Source organism: Patagioenas fasciata, chromosome 6 (assembly GCF_037038585.1).
Source record: "Patagioenas fasciata isolate bPatFas1 chromosome 6, bPatFas1.hap1, whole genome shotgun sequence".
Lineage (NCBI taxonomy): Eukaryota > Metazoa > Chordata > Aves > Columbiformes > Columbidae > Patagioenas > Patagioenas fasciata.
Window position 1 is genome coordinate 11039223 of NC_092525.1, and position 22132 is coordinate 11061354.

The 22132-nt window shown below is 52.2% G+C and overlaps 1 protein-coding gene across 2 annotated transcripts in view; it reads left to right on the plus strand.

Annotated features, from left to right (window-relative positions):
- The window catches only part of ZSWIM5 (zinc finger SWIM-type containing 5), a 98070-nt gene that overhangs the window by 58264 nt on the left and 17674 nt on the right, over positions 1-22132 (plus strand). For both annotated transcript variants that reach the window (XM_065841649.2, XM_071809918.1), the window contains exons 2-4: positions 9411-9767; positions 18310-18458; positions 19085-19235. In XM_065841649.2, the coding sequence (XP_065697721.1) occupies positions 9411-9767; positions 18310-18458; positions 19085-19235 (657 nt within the window). The remainder of the gene's footprint in view (positions 1-9410; positions 9768-18309; positions 18459-19084; positions 19236-22132) is intronic.

The window sequence follows — 22132 nt, forward strand, 5'->3', positions numbered from 1 at the left end:
CCCTGGTGTGCAGGCAGGATTATGGCAGGAAGAGTGCAGAGCCAAGATGGAGATATTGGAAGCACAACATGACAGCAAGCGTTCCTCCTCCACAGTGTGGTCCTGCTGAATGTCCCCATGGAGCTTACCCTTTCCCAGCTCTGTGCAGAGATCCCAGGGACAGGAATCATTTGCTTTCCTCAGCGATGTGGGGCAGATGTTACACCTCAGGATACAAAGTCGTCCAACCTCTCACTAGACGTTTCCTCTGGCTTTGTAACTTACGGGTTGAAAGCAAGCTGGAAAAACACTTTTTCCACACAAAATCAAGGTGTGTACCCTTCCTCCTTCACTTCAATTTTTGCTGGACGTGGAAATTCAGCATCAACCTCCCCAGGCTTGACACCACCCCTCACCTCCTCTTCTGGGGTTGCTCTGGTTGGTGTTGTCACCGAGGGCTGGTGGCCAACCGGCCACTGCTGTGCAGCATTTATTTGAATGACTGCCTGTCTTGGAATTGAAGTCCTTTCCTTCAGGAATAATTAATACATTCACAAAGTTTCCCCAAATGATTCTGGAATAAAATGTCCACAGAGGAGGCTGAGCTGGAATAGCAATTGCTGAATAATTTATTCTGCAATGAGTAGTTAATTTCCCTATATGGAGGAACCCTAATAAGCTCCAAATTTCAGGCTTTACTGATTTGGGGGTAGAAAGGGAAGGAAACCACTAAGTATTTGTGAAGCTACTGAAGGGAGCTAAACCGTTTAAGTGTAATAATACTTCTACAATATAGAAATTGTTTGGCTGTGGTCTCCTTAGTAAAATTCAATGGCAAAAACAAAAGAAAAAGGGTGAATTTATTATAAATGGGAGCTGTAAAAGTTGGCAGGAGAGCGGTGTCGTCCCGGTGCCTGCTCTGGGGGTCTGTGCCCAGCTCCCAAGTGGAGGATGGAGAGGAGAAATAGCAAAAAGTGTCATCTCAGAGATTATTTTTCCTCTTTGGGGGAGTAGTTTCAATGCGGAGCCCTTTTCTGTGCTAGAAAGCGAGGTTTTGGGAAGGAAGTTAATTGACCTTTTCAGCAAATCTATTACTGAGGCCATTACCGCAAATGCTACTGAAATGTTTTGTAAATATAATGTTCATTTAACAACATTGCCAATAACTTAGAAAGTCAGACTTTATCCTCCCTTCAAAAAAAAAAAATAGAGCTATTCTTAGTGGAAAAAATGTCTTTTTTGGGAAGAATTTGGAGCAGATTTTCATACTGAATCTAGGCTGCCTCACTCCCTCAGAAGGCTTCTGAGAGCCAGGAAAATTATCACTAATAACTTCCCTATAAATTGTAGAGCTGCTATTTTAAGGTCGGGTGTCTCGGGGAGGAGCGGGGTGGTGTCCTGCTTCCCTCCATTGCTGCGCGATGCCCTGCTTTGGTTCTGGTCCTTGTTAAGCTGGCAGCTGGTCCTGCCCCATGCAAATAAATCAGGGTGCTCCAAGGCTTGGTTTTGCTTTTGCCTTTGATTTTCCATATTGGTTGGTTGAGTTTGGATTTTGGTTTGGAGGTGGCCCACTCCGGAGGCAGCTTTAAGTGGCAAAATGTGCATTGAGTGCAGTTTATCTTTGTGTATTTGGAGGCTGCTCCCCAGCCTGAGGGTAAGACCTGGAAAAGCTGCCAATGCAGAAGGGAGGCCGCAACTCAGAAAAGCGAGTTGGCAAGGGGAGCAGATACATAAGGAGAAAAGGATGTCCATGGCGCTGGAGCAACTTCTTCCCCAACCAGAGGGTACCCAGGGATGAGCCCTTAACTTGGGGGCAAAGGCTTAAGGGCTCTGGCATGGGAGGCACTTTGCTTTTAGGGGTCAGGATGATGTTTTTGTGAGGCTAAGAGTTACGTGAATTGCCACATAGAAAAGAGGATGGAGGGAAGAGCACTGCTCTGCTGGCTTTCGGCTGCGTTGAAGATCAGTGATCCCACCATAGTGACGCTTGCATGGAGGGATAAGAGGCATTTCCTGATTAAAACCTGTACAAGAAGCCAGCTTCTCAGCTGTTGGAAGCCTGGATGGCTCCCTTGGAGCTGGGAGGTGACCCCCGCTCAGCCTCGCATGTGAGTTTTGGCATCTCCCGTTGGTTTCCTTGGGGCAGCCGGGGTGGTGACAGCAGGGGGCTGGGTCTGCTCCACGCAACCTCGGCCGATGGGACGAATGAGCCCGGAAACTCCGCAAAAAGTGCATTTCCTCCCTGTGGATGTTTTCTTTCATGTTTTGAAAACAACCCTGCATCTTATAAGAAAGCACCTGATCTATAACAAAGACCTGCATTGCTCCTTGTTCAGACACAGCTGCTCTTGAACGCAAAGAGGGGGATGCTTTGGGGATGGTCACAGGGACATGTTGCTTTTCTTCCTTGGTGTAGAGATGGTGCATTTACCACTTCTGCCAAAAAATGTACTGCACATTCTCATCCTTCTGATTTCTCATGGTTTTAAGAAAGCTCTTTGTATTCAAGCTTACCATGAGATATACTGTAGCGGTAAAGAGCAGAGACTTGACAGCATTTTGCCACCAGTTATTATGTGGGCAGCACATGTTAACAAAGATGCGGTGAACCTTTCCCCGTCAAAGCCCTTTCTATTGCTTACCCTGCTGAAAAAACGGCATTCGGGTTGGTTTGTGTTAAATCTGAACTGCTAGTGGAAGAACTCAGCTTGCAGCGCTTCACCTTAGCAGGGGAAACCAGCCTGAGCTTTAAAACTGGTTGTATTTTTTCCTTCTTCCCCCAAACCATATGTCTTTGGAGCAAGGGTTGTGCATCTGGGTAGATTAAAAACCCATTTGCTGGCAGGCGGCGGAAGGATGTGGAAGGTGATGCGGGGAGGGGTGGTCTTGGCTTTGGGGCTGGCAACGAAGGTCAAATAAACCCGGGTCTTCAGGTTCGGATGGGCAACAAAGAGCACTCTGGGTTGGGGAGAAAATGGGGGAACAGTTTTGAATATTTTAGGGGAATGTCACACATGGGGACCAGTCATCTGGAGCACAGGGTTGGTGCAGCCACCCCCTGAGCTGGTGAGGGGGAGGAAAAAATACTCCATTTCAGGCTTCTAGATAAACAAACACCAGAAATCTCATAAGGGTAATAATGGAAATCACTGGGAAATTGAGTTAATACAAGGGCATCTGTGTAAGTGAATGCTCGGGACAGGGAAACGGCTTTGTCCTTTAACTCTACTAATGCTGGAGCAGATGGGAAGCGCGGAGTGCTTCACGCATTAGCTGGCTCGGATAAAGAGCAAGGCAGAGGCCGGTCCTTGTGGCTGATTAGAGGTTAACAGGGATAGAAACCAGCGGATTGACTCTTCATTTGCAGGGGGTGTTGTGGGATCAGAGCAGATGGCAGAGAGAGCGTCCCTCCAGCTTACTCAGCTGCTCAGAGGAGCTTACGGCTCCCTCCAGCACAAACAGCCCCGCTTGCATCTCCTCTGTTTACAGCTGCAGCTCCTGCTTTTTCCCTGGCCTGCCCTGAGGGACAGTATTTCTCCTAAACCTATGGTAGTTGGTGTGCGAGGCCGTAGGCGTGCGAGGGGACACTTGGTGGCACGGCGCATCCTCTCTACCTCGGCCGTATCCCTTTGTTACAGCTCCTCCAGCATCAGCTCAGCCGCGGGCACGGCTCCTTCCCAGCGGCTTCTAATGGCCTTTGTTAGCTCTGCAAAGGCCAGAGGTGCTTTTCCAGGGTGGTAATGGCTGGGAAAGGACAGGAGCGTGGTGGGGACTGGGGAGGAAGGCTGAACGGGGGGAAAAATGTAGAGCTGAGAAAGAGCGGCTGCATCGTCCCGGCCGGCCAGCGCCTGCGTCCTCCGTCCCTGCCAAGGTCTCGCTCAAAGGCAACACCTTTGCCTGCGGTCACAAAAGGAAACTGCTCTGGGGAGGAGGGAGGATGTAAACTCATACCAGCTCTGCTCATTGACTCCCTGGAAGCCTGGATTCTCTATTTTGCAAGGGAGAAATGGCAATTGATTCAGCATTACCCTCTTTCTTTTTGTCTGCCAGTGCTCTGAAAAGGCACATTTTATCTATGTGTGACAACACCTGCCTAGGGTGCCTCTCATTGAGCCGCGCTGAATCAAAAGAGCAACAAGAAAAGTGGGTTTAATTGCACACATCTTCAGCGGAGTCTTTCTTGCACTGGCAGCACAAAAGGCCAGCTCTGCGCTGGTTGAATGGAGCCCGGGAGGGCTGGGGCGCGCCGTACTCTCCGTTACTATCGGAGGCAGATGATTCACTTTACTGGAGCATTGTCATGTGCAAATGAGTTCATGAGCCCATCTCCTTTCCAACTGCAAGGTCAGGGACTGAGCAATTGTCAGCATCAGCCGGCTGGGGGAATTGATCTAGAGGCTGGAAAGCTTTGGGAGATTTTACTAACCTCCACTTCCCACTGCGTGAGCACACCGACACCTTCCTCCCACGGGTGTTGTCTATGTTACAAATATTGACCGATTTTAAGCTCACGTTTGGAAAGCTGCTGTTTTGAGGCATGGAAATGTGACCGAGAATGGCTTATAAATAACACTTGGTGCAGCCATTATTATTCATTGCTAGTTATGGCTTTCACACAGTGGAAAAACAAATGGTTTTTCCACTAGGAGCTGGAGCTGCAGTCCGTTTAATCACTAAAGAGCTTGGAATTGCTTTAGTTTAAAATACCTTTCCACTGTGGTTTGGAAATTAAAAAAATATATGTATATATATTTGGGTCATGTTAACCTAGTGTATACGACTTGAGCTGAGGATTCAAATTTACCTCGGCTACATCTGCTGAGCCCCAGAAATATCCACGTGTTTGTTCCCATTTGGTTTTGCAGAGCCCCTGCCCACAGGAAGGCAGAGCAGCGCAAACACAGATTGGAAATGGGGTTGGTGTGACTAGAGATGGGGTCCTGGGGGCTGAGCATGGGGCACAGGAGCAGCGAGGAGCTGAGTTGCTGTCCCCTGCAGCCACCCCTCTCCAGGTGGGATGACGGGGAGCGCAGCTCGTGCCTTTGGGAACCTGTGTGGATGGACTTTCCATCACGTTGCTCCTAACGGAGCCTGCCCAAAATACCAGCCTCAGTTACTAGGAGGTTGCTTGATGCTTTGGCAGGCAGATGTGGGGGTGAGTTCTCCACGCACAGCCTCAGGCTGCATCCCACCAGTGGTCCCTGCCCAGGGGGGTGGACACGGTTGCACGTTTCCTTCTGCAGAGCTGCTCTGTGCCCCGTTTTGAGGCTTCCACAAAGACTGGGAAAAGCCTACACAGGAGGTAAAAGAGCCACAGCGATGTGAAGAAACACTCCCTCCATTACCCATGCGTTACTGGTCCTCATCCTCTTGTGCAGCAAGCTCAGATGGTCTCTGGGCTGGGATGTAGAGGTGGCTGCTCTGGTGTGAAGGCGACCTCCCCGGCAGGGTTGCTGTAGCGCTCTATGATGGGCAAGCAAGCGCTGCACCTGGGAAGAGCGAGCTAATGTTTCCAAATGGCACAACTTTGCGAATGACAACCGTGACTCCTGCCGGGGCTGCGGTGCGGAATGTGGGGGACAGCTGCGAGCAGCAACTGCCGGAGTTCTCCAGTTCTCAGATAATGTTGTAGATACAGGGTACTCCTCTTCCTCCTTCTCCTCTTCATGGCTGTTGGAGGGCTCCTCATGACACGGTTATAAGAAGGGAAGGGGTTACGCCTGGGTTTTGCGTGTTTCCGGACTTTAAATTTGCACCTGTGGTCTGCCTGTCTCCAAACTTCAGGTATTTTGATGTAATCAGCTTGGAAATTGGCTTTACCTTCTGTGGTTTGCTGGAGGACCCAAGACTAGAGGTCTCCAGAGCTGCAGGACAGGCTGGTAGTCTCTCCTGACAGGTGGCTTGTGGACACCTGGGTTAAAAATGCCCAGCTGAAAGACAAGCTGCTCTTTCTTACAGAACTGGAAGGGTTTGCAAAACTCCTTTTGCTTGAGTAGGTTTAGAGATCAATGAATTCTCCATCTTGGTTAAAGATAGTTCTGTTGAGGCTTTAGTGGTCTTGTCTTAATAGGACAATCTCCTGTGCTGGAGCTCCTGCTAAAGGCTTGATCCTTCAGAACCCTGGGATGTTCTGTGAATCTGTGCTCCTCTCAGCCCATGGAGTTTATCGGCTCCAAAAAGGACAGTGTTGCCCAGCTAATGACTTTAGAAGTGCCACTGATGTGGAGCTCACGAACTCCAGGAAGACATTTCTAGGGTCTATTTTAATTTAAATTAGAGGCACACCATCCTGCTGCGCTAATATGAGGTCCTTCCTCCAGTGCTTTGTCTCTGTTTGATGGGTAAGTGGGATTAGGAAGATGTGCTCATCATGCCATGTGTGCCTGTGATTTGTGGCACCTTTCTGTGTCTTTCTGGGGCAGGTATGAGCACTTGGCTCCTTTTGCAACCTGGATCAGAGGCATCCACTGGAAAGCATCCCCGGTTAAGGTAGGGGAGGCTGTTCTGGGGCGGAGAGGAGGCGACGTTGTTCTTGGGACAAAGCTGGGCTCTGATGGGTGTGATGAGTCTGTAGTTACAAAGATGTTATTTCATTATTTTCTGTCGTTTTCAAGCCCTGGCACCGTGACTTTACTGGCAGCAAATCAAACACCAAGTTAGCTTATATTAAGGAACAGAAGATGAAATCCTAGATAAGCACTTAGCTGTAGGAATGTCTTAAATTGAAATATGCAGGGGAAACTTGGAGGAAAGTGTTTCATTTTGCTCTTAGTGCTAGCCAGACCCGGAGTCTGCAGCCAGGGCGGTGTTTCTCTCTGATGCAGTGCTGGTATCACCTGCCCCACGTGCTTCTTGGGACATAAAGTGGACACTGAGGAGGGTACGGTGACACCCGTCCTTCTTCAGAGTGACCTGTAGCCTTTTGGTAGTAGCATTAGAGTTTTGTTGGGGCCAGGCATGAGTGCTTCGATGGATGATGGAGTAACCATAGCGTACCTTTTAACCACCGCTCTTCTCTGGGACAGTGATACCCATCACTGCTGAGCTGGTGAAGCCATCTCCATCTCCCACCCATGGGTGGTGGGGTGCGGACCTGGCCACAGAGCGGGGTGCAGTGTGGTAGCTGCAGGCTCACCTCCTGTTAACGTACATAGCCCCAAATAATGCTGCAGTTCCCGCCAGCTTCGCTCCCTCTTCCTCTTGCCATGTTTAATTTCTGACTAAGCTTTTGATAAATGTTTTGTGTAGAGTTGCGAGTTTATCTTAAACAGACCTGCTACCACCAGGGTGAAAATCTAAACCAAGGCTTGACTTAGACCCCGAGTGCCAGATGAACTTGGCAGCTGCCACCGTGCTGAATGGTCACGTTGGACCTGCAGACCCTGGATACGGGTTGCAAGGACCGGCTCTGGCTGCGGATGGGGAGCACAGCTTTTGGGATCCCTGAGAGCAGCCTGGGAAGCATCTGGGAAAGTTTCCTCTCTCAGAGGGGCAAGTTCAGACCACCATTGATGTATTTTCAGACTTAACACCTGTCCAAAACAGGCCATTTAGTTAAATGAGTTCCGCCAGCCTTATACCAGTTAGCCCCAATTGGGGTCTGGCCCATGATTCTGCTAAAATAAGTGTTTCAAGGCAGTGTTTATGGCTAGTAATTTGTCTTAGAGGGTTTTATGTATATTTGTGTATGTGCCTATGGGTGTATGTATGTGTATATACATACATTCTTGCTCAGGAACATGCTTTCCAATCCTTATAATTCGTTCAAAAAGTAAACTAGGGAGAAACTGGCAGCGAGTCGGAGCCGCCTGCCAAGCATTACAGACCAGAGAAGTGGTAAAACATAAACACTTTGGAGTTTATCCTCAGGATTTATATAGTTTGGCTGCTGAGGGACAGACTTGCGTGGAGGGGGGGGCTCATTAGCCCCTGGCCGTGCTGCTCCCACGGCACCAAGCCCGGCACCTCAGCATCCACACTTCCACTCCTGGCAACGTGCGAGCGAGAGGGCAGCGCGGGGCTGCCCGGCCCTTCCCTCCCTTTCCACCGGCCGTGCGGGGTGGATTTTGGATGAACAGGTCCGTGTCCCCCTCCCCTGCACTAAAGTGAAAGCAGGCCTCCTTGACGCTTAATCAGATTTGAATGTGGTTTTTGGCGTGGCTTTAAAGAGACTGGCAGTGAATAGCTGGTTTTGATGCCATTTATTAAAAACCTCTGGTAGAATGTGTCTCGGAAAACCTTTGTGAGAGCTGGCAAATGCACAAGGGTTTGATGTAGTTAATGTATTTTAATCTTCACCCCCCACCCCTTTTCCTTTTCTGTCACTAATTGTAGGGCTCTCAGCTGTCTGCTGCCTTCTCGGGGGGATGGCAGGCTCCGCAGGGACCTCGCTACAAACATGGGCTTAATATGGTTGCAGTGGCACAGAGAAAAGTGAGCATCCTCTTTGGAAAACAGGGCAGGGGCGGGTGGCACAGGGCACCAAATCCCAGGTACCATGCCAGGCTGTGACCTGGGGGCACTCAGTGCTCCTGAGCACATTAATTAACCTCCTGGTGTGGCCTTGTTCTCCATGAGGCAGGCAGATGGGGGAAATGAAAATGTCCCTTTTCCAGGTGGCTGGGCAAGCGCGAAGTGTTGGTGTTGGACCACCTTGGCAACCAGCTCCTGGGAAGGGCTCCCTGGACTTCCAGCTTGAGGTTGATGGGCACCCAGTCTTCTCTTGTTGACTTTATCCCTCGCTTGCCGCGTGTGGCGGGGGCTGTCAGGAGCACTGTAGTGTTTGTGTGAGCGATTTGGGCCGTCCCTGCAGCTCGTCCCCGTGCCGATGAGCGACTGGTGTCTTGGTCACAGTATTTCAGGGAAAGCTCAAGAGCTTGCAGGGGAGCAGCAGATACCATGGAGCTCGAGGAAGAGTTTCCCCCCAGCCTGCGGTTCAGGCTGCACGTTGCTCCCCATTCCTGTTGTGTGGAAGAGCTCACAGCTGCCCTGGAACGCGCTGCATCCTTGAGGGAATGAAGTTGGAGTTGTGTTGCAATTAATTTGTGGGGTTTTTTTGCCTGCCTCATCAAAGAAAAGAAAACCTGGCCTTTTTCCGCCAGCCCTTACTCACGTGAGTTGGAAATGCAGTGAGAGGGAGGAATGGATGAAGATGAGTCCCGGGAGAGAAGCAGTCGGAGAGACTTTTAAACAAGTGGGAACCGAGCGGTTTTGCTCGTCCCCTGAGGGTTTGGCTGTTAAATAAACTCACTGAAGAGTCTGGCTGTACGTGTGTGTTGGTGCAGGAGGGTGTTTGTACTTGGGCTTGTTGTTGCTGAGTGTGAGCCTCCGGGATGTCACACGTTGGGTGGTGCGCTCCTTGATGTAGCGATGGCGGTCGTGGTCAGAGGGAAACTAACGTGTCCTTTCCCTCTTCTCCTTTCCGTCTCCAGGTTTCCACCTCAGCGGGACGGTAACGGAGCCGGCGACTGCAACAGAACCAGAGATGACCTACAAGGTGGCCATCAGCTTCGACCGCTGCAAAATCACCTCAGTGACATGCGGCTGCGGAAACAAGGACATTTTTTACTGTGCCCATGTTGTGGCGCTTTCACTGTACAGGATCCGCAAGCCGGACCAGGTGAAACTCCGTCTTCCCATCTCAGAGACCCTTTTCCAGATGAACAGGGACCAGCTCCAGAAGTTTGTTCAGTATTTGATCACGGCGCACCACACCGAGGTGCTGCCCACCGCCCAGAAGTTGGCTGATGAGATCCTGTCATCCAACTCGGAGATCAACCAAGTGCATGGTAATTCCTCCCTCTTCCCTGGGTGGCTCAGCACCGATTCACTTTCTGTTCGAGGTTGGGCTGGCGGTTTCACACTGGTGTGGTGACCTTCATTTTGCTGTGTTTGTCTGTTGCTGCACAGAGACAGGTAGCATTGTCAAATAGATGTTAATCCATGGGTGCTGGGACTGCGTTGATGCTGGCTGTGTCCCCTTTCTGCCCTCTGTTCTTTAGGTGTTTATCTGTCAAATGCTGGCTTCAACAGGCGAGAAAAGGCGGAGCAGACAGGCTGGCTGTGCATAAGCCGCAGCTCAGAGGGGGATGGAGAAGCCAAGGGTGGAGGAAGAGAGCACATTTAGTCCCCTACACAGAAGGATGTGGTGCTGAGACCCTGGGGAGCGGGAGGTGCAGTGGGCATGTGGCCCCTGTAGTGTGTGGGGACATGGTGTCAGCCCAGCCCTGCACGTTGCTAAGTCAGATGTGGCTGAGCTGGTGGGAGATAAAGTTTTAATCTCCATGGGTGTTAATTTGCCCGTAATAAATGAGCACCGCTGTCCTGACCTACTGCACAAAGGCAGCAGAGGTGTGTCCTGGGGCTTCATGTTTGGAAGACACTTTTGACTTCTTTCCCTCGAAAGCACCAGCTGGGCTGGGGAACGGTGCCCATCCCTGCCCCACTCCAGTTGCCCGCTGGCCCTGAAGGTAGCCCAGGCTCCCTGGGGAGTTGCACTGAGCCTCTTGTCATCAGCCCAAGCCAGGTGCTCCCTCTGTGTCTTTCCAAGGAGCCCAGGAGCTGAGGTTGCCCGGGGTCTGCAACAGCGAGCGGCTCCCCACCGCGCCTGTCCCGCCAGCTGTAGAGCAGAGATAATAAACACTTATCTGCCACAGAAGGGCGTTGTGGGGATTAACACATGCTTGTTAAATGCTCCGAAGACAAGAAGCCACATATGCAACCTAAAATAGGATCTGAACTGGTTGAAGCCACATGTAGAGGTGAGGCCGGGGCTCCATCTCCGCTGCGATGGCAGCTCTGATCTTAGACATTTTCCCCTCCCTCTTGCTGGTCGTTTTACTTCTACCTTGGGAGAGGCTTTTGTCTCCTTCACTGGGCCACATCTGCTGCATGTGTGGTTGTGCTCTAAATTACCAGCTGGGGGTGGGTTTCCTCATTTTTTGGCGTTAGGAAAGAATGAGGAGCTGTGGTACTGCAAGAATCTGGTGAAATCTGCTCCTTCCCTGAGCTGATCCACTGAAGCTGAGGTTGGGCAAGATCCCTCCTTGGCCATTGTTTGAGGCTGCTTTCTCCTAAGCAGATTGAAGAAAAGCTTTTAAGGCTCTGAATATTTATTGCTCTAGAGTCAGCAAAAGGCTGGTGATTGAGTGTCTTACAAAGATACAGATGTTGGCTCCGGTTCAATATCTGCCTCTTGTTTTTACAAGTGGCTTTAAAAAACAAAGCAAAAATTCTCTGTCCATTCAGATTCGTGCAAATTCACACACTCCAGCGTGTGATTTTTGAACTGGCAGAGATGCATTGACTTACCCAGCAGAAGGTGGCACCTAACCAACACCCGTGTGGCTACTCAGCCAGGGTCACAAGCGAGTAAATGCCTCTGCAAGCAGAAGAGCCTCATCTCATCTTGGGGGAGGATGCAGATCAGCTGTAAGACGTTGAGATGATCTAAAGATGACCTAAGATGATCTTTGAAGGGTGTTTCACCCTGTGAAAAGGCTCAAAAATCCTCATATTCAAGTTCAGAGTGATGTTGTCCAGGGGCTCAGCTCTCAATCCTGGATGGTGTGGCAAGCTTTTCCTTCCTCGTCCTGCCAGTGAAATGCAGCCACAGTGCAGCTTCATCGTGGAGCTGCTTGAGCAAGGAGCCCATGGCGAGGAAGGGCTGCAGACATGTGGGGCTGCTCCTCGCGAGCTCTGGTTGAAATTTTTCCCCCATCTTGCCCTGCCCAGCTGTGGTTCACACATTCGTAGAGGGTCCTTGACCCTGGAATTTACTTCACATAGAGCTTTATGGCCTTACTTGTGCGTTTCTTGGCTGTATCTAGTTCAGGCTCTTGGGGTCACCACACCTTTGGTCACCCCTGGGTTGAGGGCAAGCTGGCTTTTGGCAGGCCAGCCTTGCAGCCCAAACAGTAATGCGGTGTGTGCACTGGACACCTGAGGCTCTTACACCTTGGAGCAAGAAGAGCTTCTGCAGAAATCCTTCATTTTCCCTCATTTCTTCCGAGGAGAGGTCTGTTGAGCTTCAGATCGGCATTGGGTCTTCCCCACCTTCCTCTGGTCACCCGAAGGGCTGCTCTTTCTGTGTTGACAGTGAGTGCATGGCACGGAGATGATTCTGCACCTTAGGAGCACCCCAGGCTCTGGTAATGCCCCTTGTGCTAAGGGATCATTTGGTTTTGTAAAATCAGGCTTTCAGGGCTGCTCCTTCTCCCCCTGCAGAGCCTGAATGGCAAAGAAAATTACAGGCCATTGTTTGGCGCGCTTGTCTGGGGGCTCAGAGCTTTGTTCCTTGCAGGAGTCTGTAGCCGCGGGCCGTGCGCCGCATGCCGATCTTCCCGCCTGCCTTCCTAGAAGGAAATGCAAACTCTCCAGTAATGATGGAGTCTCGGAGCGCAGCCAAGGCGCTGGCGCGTTCTCGGAGGATTCAATCCGAGCAGAGCGCCGAGGTGTGCGTGCCGCTCTGCGCTGCGCTTGCCCTCTGCCTGCTCCGGCGGTCGCGTTTCTGCGCTGGTCACCGGCTGCAAAGGGCAGCGAGAGCATCTCGCGTGTCTCGCGCCTCCGCGCTCGGCATCTGAGGTGGCAGCTGGAGCGAGGAGACTGGTGTGGGTTTCAGTGCTGCTGTGTCCCCTCTCCAAGTGTGTCCCTGCTTCCTGGGGACAGAGTCAGCGGTGTGGCTGTCCGTCACGGAGCAGGGCTGTAAGGTTGTCATTGTGCCAGCAAATGTGACAGACGGCTGTTTGGCCTTTCCTGGTGGGGTGACTGCTGGGGGCAACCAGGACCTGCAGCTTGGATCTAACAACCAGGTCTCTGATGGAGTGAGGAGCATCTGGTGGTGGCCACCTTGTCACCCTGCTCCCTCCGTTCTTCGCAGACAGGGCTCGTGTTGGTTTGCTGCGGGGCCAGTCTGGCTTAGGAGAAATACAAGCTGAGAAAGTGGCTCAGGACCACCAGCCGTGGTGGGATGTGCCAGGCGTAGGTGCAGCTTTGCCATTGGGGGGTCCATACTCTACCACCATGAACCATGGGAAGAATATGTCCTTCTGAGGCGTGAATGAGGAACAGAGTGTGATTGCTTTGGTGCAGTAAGGTATTGCAGGGAGGCCCAGGAGGTGTTGGAGAGGGCAAGGCTGGGAAAAAGAACTGAAATGCAAATTGTAGGCAGAGGGGGAGATTTTGGGGGCAAAAGCAAGCAACACAGAGGAGGGGGAGTCAGAGGCACCAGTGAGTCCTGACAGCAGTGCTGGGTTTCCTGCTCTCGCAGCCTGGATCCAACATCCAGCAGCAGCGAGTGCCCAGGGTCCCAGTCAACCAGCAGACTTCGGAGGGGCATTCATCTCCTCTTGTGTTTTGTTGAGAACGATTTGGATTTATTTTAAGAGGAAGACAGGATCAGTGTGGGGGGTACAAGAGGAAAGCTGCTGTTTCAGGTAAGTCCTTTGAGCCTGGTTGGGGTGTCTGGACTTTGGAGGCAAATGCTGGATTCTTCTTAAGGGCAAAAGAAGTCGGGCCGAGGATGGAGAGGAGGCTGATGGAGACCACTGCAGGGCCAGAGACAGTCGTCATTGAAATCTTAAATTACAAGCTTAAAGACAGGAGATGCAGCTCTGAGGACTGATGGTGCCTGTGGGCTCTGAGGACTTGGGGCTTGTTCCTGTGTCATCAGTGGAGTCTCCCACTTCCTTGGGTGAGGAGCAGGAGGTTTTGGCAGACCCGGTGCCAGCAGCTGGGTAACTCACCCTGTTCTAGTGGTGCTTGGGCACGGCAGGGAGAGCTGCTCCCCTGGCCCCCTGGCCCAGGAGATGTGGTCGGGATGATCTGTCTGTCCTGGGGAAATGCCAGTGGGTGACAGTGTGGTGTTCAGCTGATGCCATCGAAGGGGTTGGGATTCTCTTCTCAGCTAGAAGGGGGAAAAGCCACAGAAACCTCCCCTGTCTCACAGTGCAGGGGCAGCTCCCTCCAAGGACAAGCCTGTGGAGAATCACCAAGGGGCCTACAAGGTCTCGGGAGCTTCCTTGGAGGAGAGGACCCTCAAAAAGCTCTCAGTGGGAATGGTGCCTCAAGCATTGGCATGGGAAAACCAGATCTGCTCATGCAAAACTGTAGGGAGACCTCTGTCTCATCTCACTTTTGTCCCAGATGTATTCACGACCACCTTGAGCAATTCCTTCAGTTCCTGGGCTAATACTGTCCTTCACGTGTTGGCCCGTCTTGCTCCTTGTGCACAGCGAGTCAGTGGCCATGTGAACCATGCAGAAGTCCCTGCTTGCTTGTCCTGTCACACGGAGCCAGGGCTGATGTTTGAGGGGTCCCCAGGTGGTCTTTAACTTTGAGGCCATCCCATGACAGCATCTGGAGAGCAGCACCGCTAAATCTTGTAGAAATTCTGCCTTCCCACTGGGGAGGAGAAGAAGGTCAGGCCTCCAGGGGATTCATGTTCCTGGTTGCTGAGCTGATGTGAATTTAAGGGAAAATAACACACCTGAGTGCTAGAAAGAAAGTCCCTGCCAGTGACTCTTCCCCTTTGTCTTGCAGAGCCACTGGGCTTGCTGAATGACCCCACAGCACATGTGTGGTGCTTGACAAGGGGCTTCCAAAGACAGCTGGACCCGATGCTGGTACCCACTGGACCAGAGAGCTCCTGGCCACCATGCTGGGAGTCAATCCGCTTTGACTTGCCCCATCACTGTCAGATGGGTTTGATTCTTCAAGCCTGGAGGCTTCATCCAACCTGCCTCCCCTTGAAAATGAAGCAGGAGCCTTGGCAGAGCCTGTCTCCTTGCTTTGCTGCTATTTTTAATCCCTCATTAAGAGTTAATTTCCTTTCTGGTGCCTGGTTATTTTCTCTCCTAGGTTTTCTGCTGTTTATTTGTCCACATTATTCCCCCTGAGCTGTTCCTTCGTGTCTGTTTTCTGTCCGGCCGCTGGCAAGGCAGCCCGGAAGCGTTCAGCCGCACCACCACGTGCAGTCGTGGGATGGCCCTTGCGAACGGCCACCACCACACCAACCCTGCTCCTGGCACAGCCGACCCCGGCGCCACGGCCACCACGGCCAGACCTCAGATTGCCAGCGGGGACTGGGCACAGTCAGCCATGGTGACCGCAAAGGAGTTGCTGGGTTGGCCACCTGCCTCCTTAGGTTGCTTTTACCATGAGTTTATCAGCTCCAGGCACTGGTTAAAAATAAGAATTTATCCCTTTTTCTTTGTGTTGCCACTCATGCTCTGGGTGAGATGCTCTGGGAGTACTTCCCGTGCTGCTTGACTGATTTATCTCCCCTTCTTGGGTTCATGAGTTTGGGTCTGGGATGTGCTGATGCCTTGGCATGAGCCACGAGGTCCCACAACCTCTTCAGCCCTGTAAACCTGCTGCTTTCCAGTTCAGGAGCCCCTTATGGGGCTTTTTTTGTGTTAGGCAGCTCATTTCTAAGCAGGAATTTTCCATGCCTCATTTCACCCTGTTTTCTGGTTTGTAGAGGTTTCCAGTCCTTATTTCTCAGTCTTTGTATCCACCTGGAGAAGTCTCACCTGGCTGTCAAACAGTTAAACCCCGAGCCTGCAGTGAAGGGGGGATCCTGCTTGGAGTACAATGGATTGCATTTTTATCTCTATTTCCACAGCCGGTGTAAACGGGCTAGTGAAACCCTTTTTCCTCTCAAGATGCGCGGTGACGTTTCCCTACATCTGAATCCAGCAGGACCAAGATCCAGCACATCTAAAACGGGGCTTTTTGGAGCAGGAATGCTGCTACATGAGAAACACGTTACACAGGCGCCGGGCTGTTTTACATGCCGTTCTCCGCTTCTTTGGAGCGGGGACATGGAATCGCTCATGGGCTGCGTCACGGCGTGTTGCTGCCGAAGCCACCACCGTGTGAATCTTGGCAAGGGGAAGTGGACAAATCCTGCCATTAATATTTAAACCCAGCACAAATCCCGTTGTTTGCTCTTAAATGTTTATCCAGCTCCCCAGCGTAATTGGGCAGCCCGTTATCCGGCGGGTTGCGTTGCACGTGTAAGAATCTGCTATTACAACCCTCTCTCTGAATCTTTTATAGGAGAGTGAAATATGTTTACAAGCAAATTTGGGTTTTATTTGGAGGCGCGGGAGGTGCGTTGCTAATTTGGCTGCAGCCCGAACCCCAACGTGCGAAGTGCTCAATGTGTTGCGTGGGAGGAGGAGGTTTTATTTAGCTGCACGCTGCTTTCCTCGCCGCTTGGGCTTTCTGTTGTTAATGTTGTGTGTGAGCAGCGAGTGCCGAGGGTAGCCCCGGGAACCCCCCAAAAATGCAGCCACTTCTTGTGTCTCCCTGACTCCTCCACCTTTGTCGGTCACAGCAGCCTCAGTGAGGGACCAAGGATGGGCTGAACTTAGGTGGGATGTGACACCCGAGGTGTCTGTGCCCTCCTGGTCCCTATGGATGCAGCCAGGTGACCCTATAGAAGCAGCTGACATTGGTCTGGGGAGCTGTGGGTGGGATGGTGGGGAGGAGGATGAAGAGCATGAGTGTCTGGGATACCTCAGTGGTGGGGCCGGATAAGCGCTTGTGGTAGACAGATTAGTCATCGGTTCCTGATAGGGGATAATCGCTGGCTTGTCTGCTCTTTATCTGAGATAAGGATGGGGCTGGGGGAGGGAGGGAAAAGGCACCAAAAAGCTGAGACGGCCAGGAAGGACTGTGCCCGGACTGGTGGTCCCTTGTGGCGTATGGCAGGGCTTGGCCATCAGCGGCGGGGGAGTGGGATCAGGGCACGCGTGGGGTTGTAGGCGAAAGCCCTCGTGCTCATCCGGGGGCTGTGATTTCCTTTCTGCTGCTTTAGCTTCTGTCCCAATTACGTGGTTCTGTCAACTATAAATTATTCTGCAGAGGGAGCAGCAGCATCTTCTCCCTTCAGCACGGTGCAGGCTGTGCCCAGAGCTTGCTGGAACAGCTTTCGGGCAGCAACTGTTAGCAGAAATTAAAGGAATTTTGTAAAGGACATTAAATACAAATAGCTGTATCTTATCGGGTCAAGAGCATCCTCAGCCTTTGCCAGAGGAGCAAAACCCCTCGGGTTGATGTCCTCTCACTTACAAGCAGAGAAGAGACAGTCACCCCGCTGAGCAGGCATCCTGGAGCCTGATTTTTTTTTTATGAATTGGATTTGAGCTCCCGGTTCAGCAACATGTGGAGCCGGGCCATGCACAGCATCCCGAGCTGTCTCCGTGTGGAAGTGATGTCTGCTCCCCAGCCAAGTGGGAAAGACATCGTTAGGATTTAATCTGGAACGTCAGCTGCAGCATCCTTTAGGTGTCCATGCAGCATCTCCACACTGAAACCCTTCCTTGCTCCGGAGGGAGACGGGATGGGAGAAGAGGACCAAAGAGGATCCTTCAGCTCTGCCAGTCCCTCCTTGCATCTGGTTTTCCGTGGAGTTTCTGCAGAGCAGGACTCAAAAGCGGGGAGCCAAAAAACTGAGTTTCTGTTCCCTTTTGTACTCCTGGCTGCTTGCTGGAGCCATGCTGCTGCCTGCTTTGGGAGCTTGGGAGGCCAGGGCATTGCTGGGAGGTAGGACAGTGCTCAGGGGGAAAAATGGAAATTCAAAGGGATAAGACAAGGGGAGGAGAATCTGTGCTGTTGTTTAAAGCACTTGTGTGGCGTTTTTTGTTGGTTTTGGTTTTTTTTCCTGTTCTCTGGAAGATGAAATGCAGCCTGTGAACACACATATGTCTGCCAAAGGCCCCGCTCTGGTTGCAGTTTGCTCTTAGATGGATTATTAATCCTTTGCTCTTTCCAGTGGAGGGTCTCCCAGGCAGATACACTGATGCACAGGGACTTTTCCCCTGTCCTAAAGCAAATGAGGGGCAGGACCAGGCATTTAACCTGGAGCCCCTGTGCAGTGGTACCTCTGTTAGACTGTTCCTAGCGTGGGGAAGGGCTTGAAAGAATTGGAGCTTACTGATGCTTAAACAGTAGTATGGAGCTGGAGGAGGAGCACCCCAGGCGATCCTAGGAGCTGGGGAGTGCTTCAGGCTCCACAGCTGCCCTGCCTGCACCCCTGAGGCTTCAAGGCAGGTCCCTGCTCTTCCTCAGCCTCTCTGCACATGGGACACAGGGGGAAAGGGGCTGGGCGTTAGCCCTGTAGTCAGGATCCCTCCTGGTGGCTGCTGCCACCACCCTGGAAGGACAGCATGATGCTGTCAGCTGGGGCTCACTGCCTGGGAACTGGTTGGTTTTCCCTCACCTGAGCTGATAAAGTAGAGGTGGGTCCACTTCTTGCTGATGGGACTGCTGACCCTGCTGCTATAAACACGATTGTTTCTTTTCTTCTCCTCCCTGTCCCCCCAGGTGCTCCTGACCCCACTGCTGGGGCCAGCATTGATGATGAGAACTGCTGGCACCTGGATGAGGAGCAAGTCCGAGAGCAGGTGAAGCTGTTCCTATCTCAGGGAGGGTACTACGGCTCGGGGAAGCAGCTCAACTCCATGTTTGCCAAGGTGAGAAGGAGCCGACTGCTCTCTCCGCTCTCTGCTCAGCGCGTCACGTAGCCGGCAGCTTGCTGGCTGCCCTGGCAGGGTGCCCGTCACAGCTGGGAATCTCTGCTCCAGTGCCTTCTCGCCTGGTTGTGGAGCAGGCGGTTGTAATCCAGGCTCTGGGTCAGGCCTGGGTTGTCTCACCCGCTCTCCTGGCAGGTCCCTTCCTCCCACACGATGGGCTTGCTCTGGTTCTGTGCAAGGGAGGGCTTTCCCCCGTGTCCCTGTCAGCACGGTGGGGTAAAGCCGACCCTGCAGAGCCTACCAAGGTTATGGAGTGGTGGCATAGAGGGTCTTCGCTTTCCTTGCAGAAGGGCCCTGTTTTCATATCCTTAATTGCTTGGTCCTGTTCACAGCCTAGGCTGTGGCCATTACTCAGCTGGACTCCAAGCAGCTAAGTCACAGCCATTGCATGAGTGTTATATTGTATAACTATACATTTTATATATATATATATATATATGTATATATTTGCAGTCTGGACACCCAGACTGAGATAGCTGTGGGTTACCAGCCAGGTGACCAATTATTAAACACCTCCGGGGGACTGTGGTTTGTCTCACAAAGGGCCTTCTCTCTGCCCTTTCCAGGTTCGGGAGATGCTGCGCATGAGGGACTCCAATGGCGCCAGGATGCTGACGCTGATAACAGAGCAGTTCATGGCAGATCCTCGGCTCTCCCTCTGGAGGCAGCAGGGGACGGGCATAACCGAGAAGTGCCGGCAGCTCTGGGATGAGCTGGGTAAGGGTTACCACCTTGCAGAGAGCAGCAGCAGGGTTGCTTGGGCAGCCAGGCCAGCAGACATCATCTCAGAGGCTTTTGGGGTTCTTGTTTGGGAGCTGAGGCCCTGAGAGATGTCAGGAGCTCGCTCTATCCACTGCTGGGGAAACGCTGGTGGGACAGCTGAATGAGGAGCCAGCAGTTCAACACCTTAAACCAGCCCCTCTGCCGCAAAGGAGTCCAGGATGATGGGTGGGCAGAGTGTGGCTGGTCCCATACTTGCAGCAGCCTGGTGTCTGGTGTGCTGCCCCGAAGCCTTGGCAAGGGAGGATGCCGGCTGGTGAGCCCCAGGGGCTGGCTGCAGCCTGGAGATGTGGAAGCGCCATTCCTGGAGGAACCATGATCCAGCGGGGGAACGGCAGGTTCTCGAGTCTCATCCCGTCTAACAGATTTCTGCGTGCTCTGGTGCACGTTTCCAGGGTGAGGGGGGCAGGATGGCCAGCGCAGAGCTTGGCTTTGAGGAAAAGGCAGTTCTGGGTAATTCTAGCTAAGCACCTTAGACACCAGCTCAGCTGGCTGACACCATAATATCATTAGAATAAAACATTTAGATGACGTGGTCCCAGGGAGGTTGGTTGTGTGGCGGAGTTAACCCAGCAGTTCTGGGTTCTCCTGGACATCTGGGATCTTGGGTGAATAGTTTGGCTTGAACCGTAGTTTCATGATGAGTGAGTTTGGGCTTCTCTGCAGCCTGCTGGTGAGAGATGCTGTGTGAGGACAAGGGCTCACAAGCTGGGACCAAAGGGATGCTGTGGACCTGGAAGAACACTGAGAGTGGTCCAGGGTCTGGAGTACCTGAAACGGCAGCTGAGGTCACAGGCTTTTGTACCTAGTGTCCAACAAACACAAACATAGCCATGAGACTGGAGAGCCTGGCCAAACAGCACGGACAAGGGCTGGGCAGGGGTGGGACGTCTCGCTTCTGTGTGAAGTTTCCTAGATGGAAATAATAATCTGAACAGCTCATCTGTGCTTGCTTGCCAAGAAGATATTTCCAGGATTTTGGGATGTGCAGCTGGGTGACTGGATATGCAGGGATCCCAGAGAAGTGGCCAAATCCACCAAGCCAGAATTTCCGTATGGAAGAAAGCAAACACACTGGTGAAACGTGGATGGATGTGTGTCTAGGTCGGCCTGGGTGGAGGAGGAAGTTTACCCAGAATTACAGATTATTTGGCCAGACTTCAAACCTGCTATCCAAGCCAAGAGCCCTCCCTCGCTTCCTGCACATACGAGGCGGGAGTGGTTGCGTTTCAGTCCTGGCTTAACTGTGCAAGGACCAGGACAGTGCCTGTAGTTTTGGTTGGCAGAGCAGGAGGAACAGACAGCACGTCCCCATCAGCAGATGGCAGGGTGGTTTGGGAACATCGGGGCCCTACCAAGGCTGGATCAGGGTCACAGCAGGCGAAACACAGTGCCAGCCAACGCACGTCAGAGCGAGCCGTTCGCCTAGCATGGGCACGTCATGTGGGAGGATTTGGGCATCTCCATGAGGAAGAGAAACCTCTGCAGAGGACAGTGGTGGTCCAAGAAGCAGGTCCAGGGCAGGATGAGCATGGACTGTACTCAGAGCAAGGATTATTCCCCCAGTTTTAGAGAAGCCTTTTGGATTCGGCCTGGGCATGGAGGGACCAGAGCTGTAGTGAGCTGGTGGTGGTCACCAGTAACAAACATCAGCAATGTGGAGAGATGTCCCAAACCATCACCGGGCAGGCAGTGGTAGCCAGGGTGCGTGGGGCGGTGGGGACACATTGTCCAGCCACCCGTGGGCTGCGGATGCCAAAGCTGCCCAGCAATACTGCTGCTGCCAAAGGGAGGGATGAGGGACCTGGTGTGCCAGCTGCTGTGGGAAGCCCCAGCACAGACTGTGTTCCCCTGCCATGCAGAAGAGAAAAACAGACCTGGCAGAAATTATTTTGGGCACATGTTTAATAATTAATCATTGATTTTAGAAAACAGTGCATCACAGACTTGCGTGGGACTGGAAGAAGATCAGCCTTAAAGAAGATTGTGGATTTGTGCTGGGGAAAATGTAAAGGATTTTGCAGGATTTAAGAGTTAAATAAAATAAATAAATTAAAAGGGCATCGTTAGCTTGTGCATGTGCCGCTAACTGAGCATCTATTGCCCCGTCTGCTGGGGAGCCAAAGGAAAGACCTGCTGGATGGAGAGCTCTGCAGCGTGGGAGTATTTGCCCTGGCGCTTTAGTACTTATGATTAAAGCCTAATTACAAAAAATAGACGAAAAACCAGCTGAAGTGCAGCCTGACCTTAATCTGCCTGGAGACGGGTTTATTTATCTCGGCCACTTGTTTACAGTGGGGAATTTCAGCAGATTAAGCTGGGGAGCGACCCTGTGGGAAACAGGAGAATTTCTTTGATGGTTTGGAAACTTGGGCGCGGGATCGGAGCGCCCGTCCTCTCTGGGGCCAGCAGCCGGGACCGCTGGGCTGGGAAGGCTCCAACCCCCCCGTCCCCTGCACCCAGCTCCGTCATCAAAAAGCATTTTTGTTTAGAGGCTTAGCTTAATCATGATCTGCTGCTTTGTTCCCCACTTAACCTCCTGCTATCAGAAAGTTCAGATGAAGGTTTCTGCAGCATGTGAGCAGACACAGAGTCTGACCTGGTGCGGCGTTTTGGCTCAGGACAGCGGTCGCTTGTGCTGTCAGCTGATGTCACTTGACCAAAGGGCACAGAAAAACCCCTCTTTTCCATTTCCTAGATAACTATCGCAGCCCAGACAGATGCAAATATGTCTTCCCTCCTTGTCACCATTTCCCGGCCACATCTTCCCTTCTGCAGGAGAGCCCCGGGGGCATGGTGTTTTGACAAGCAAAGGACGCCTCGGAGGGCTCCCA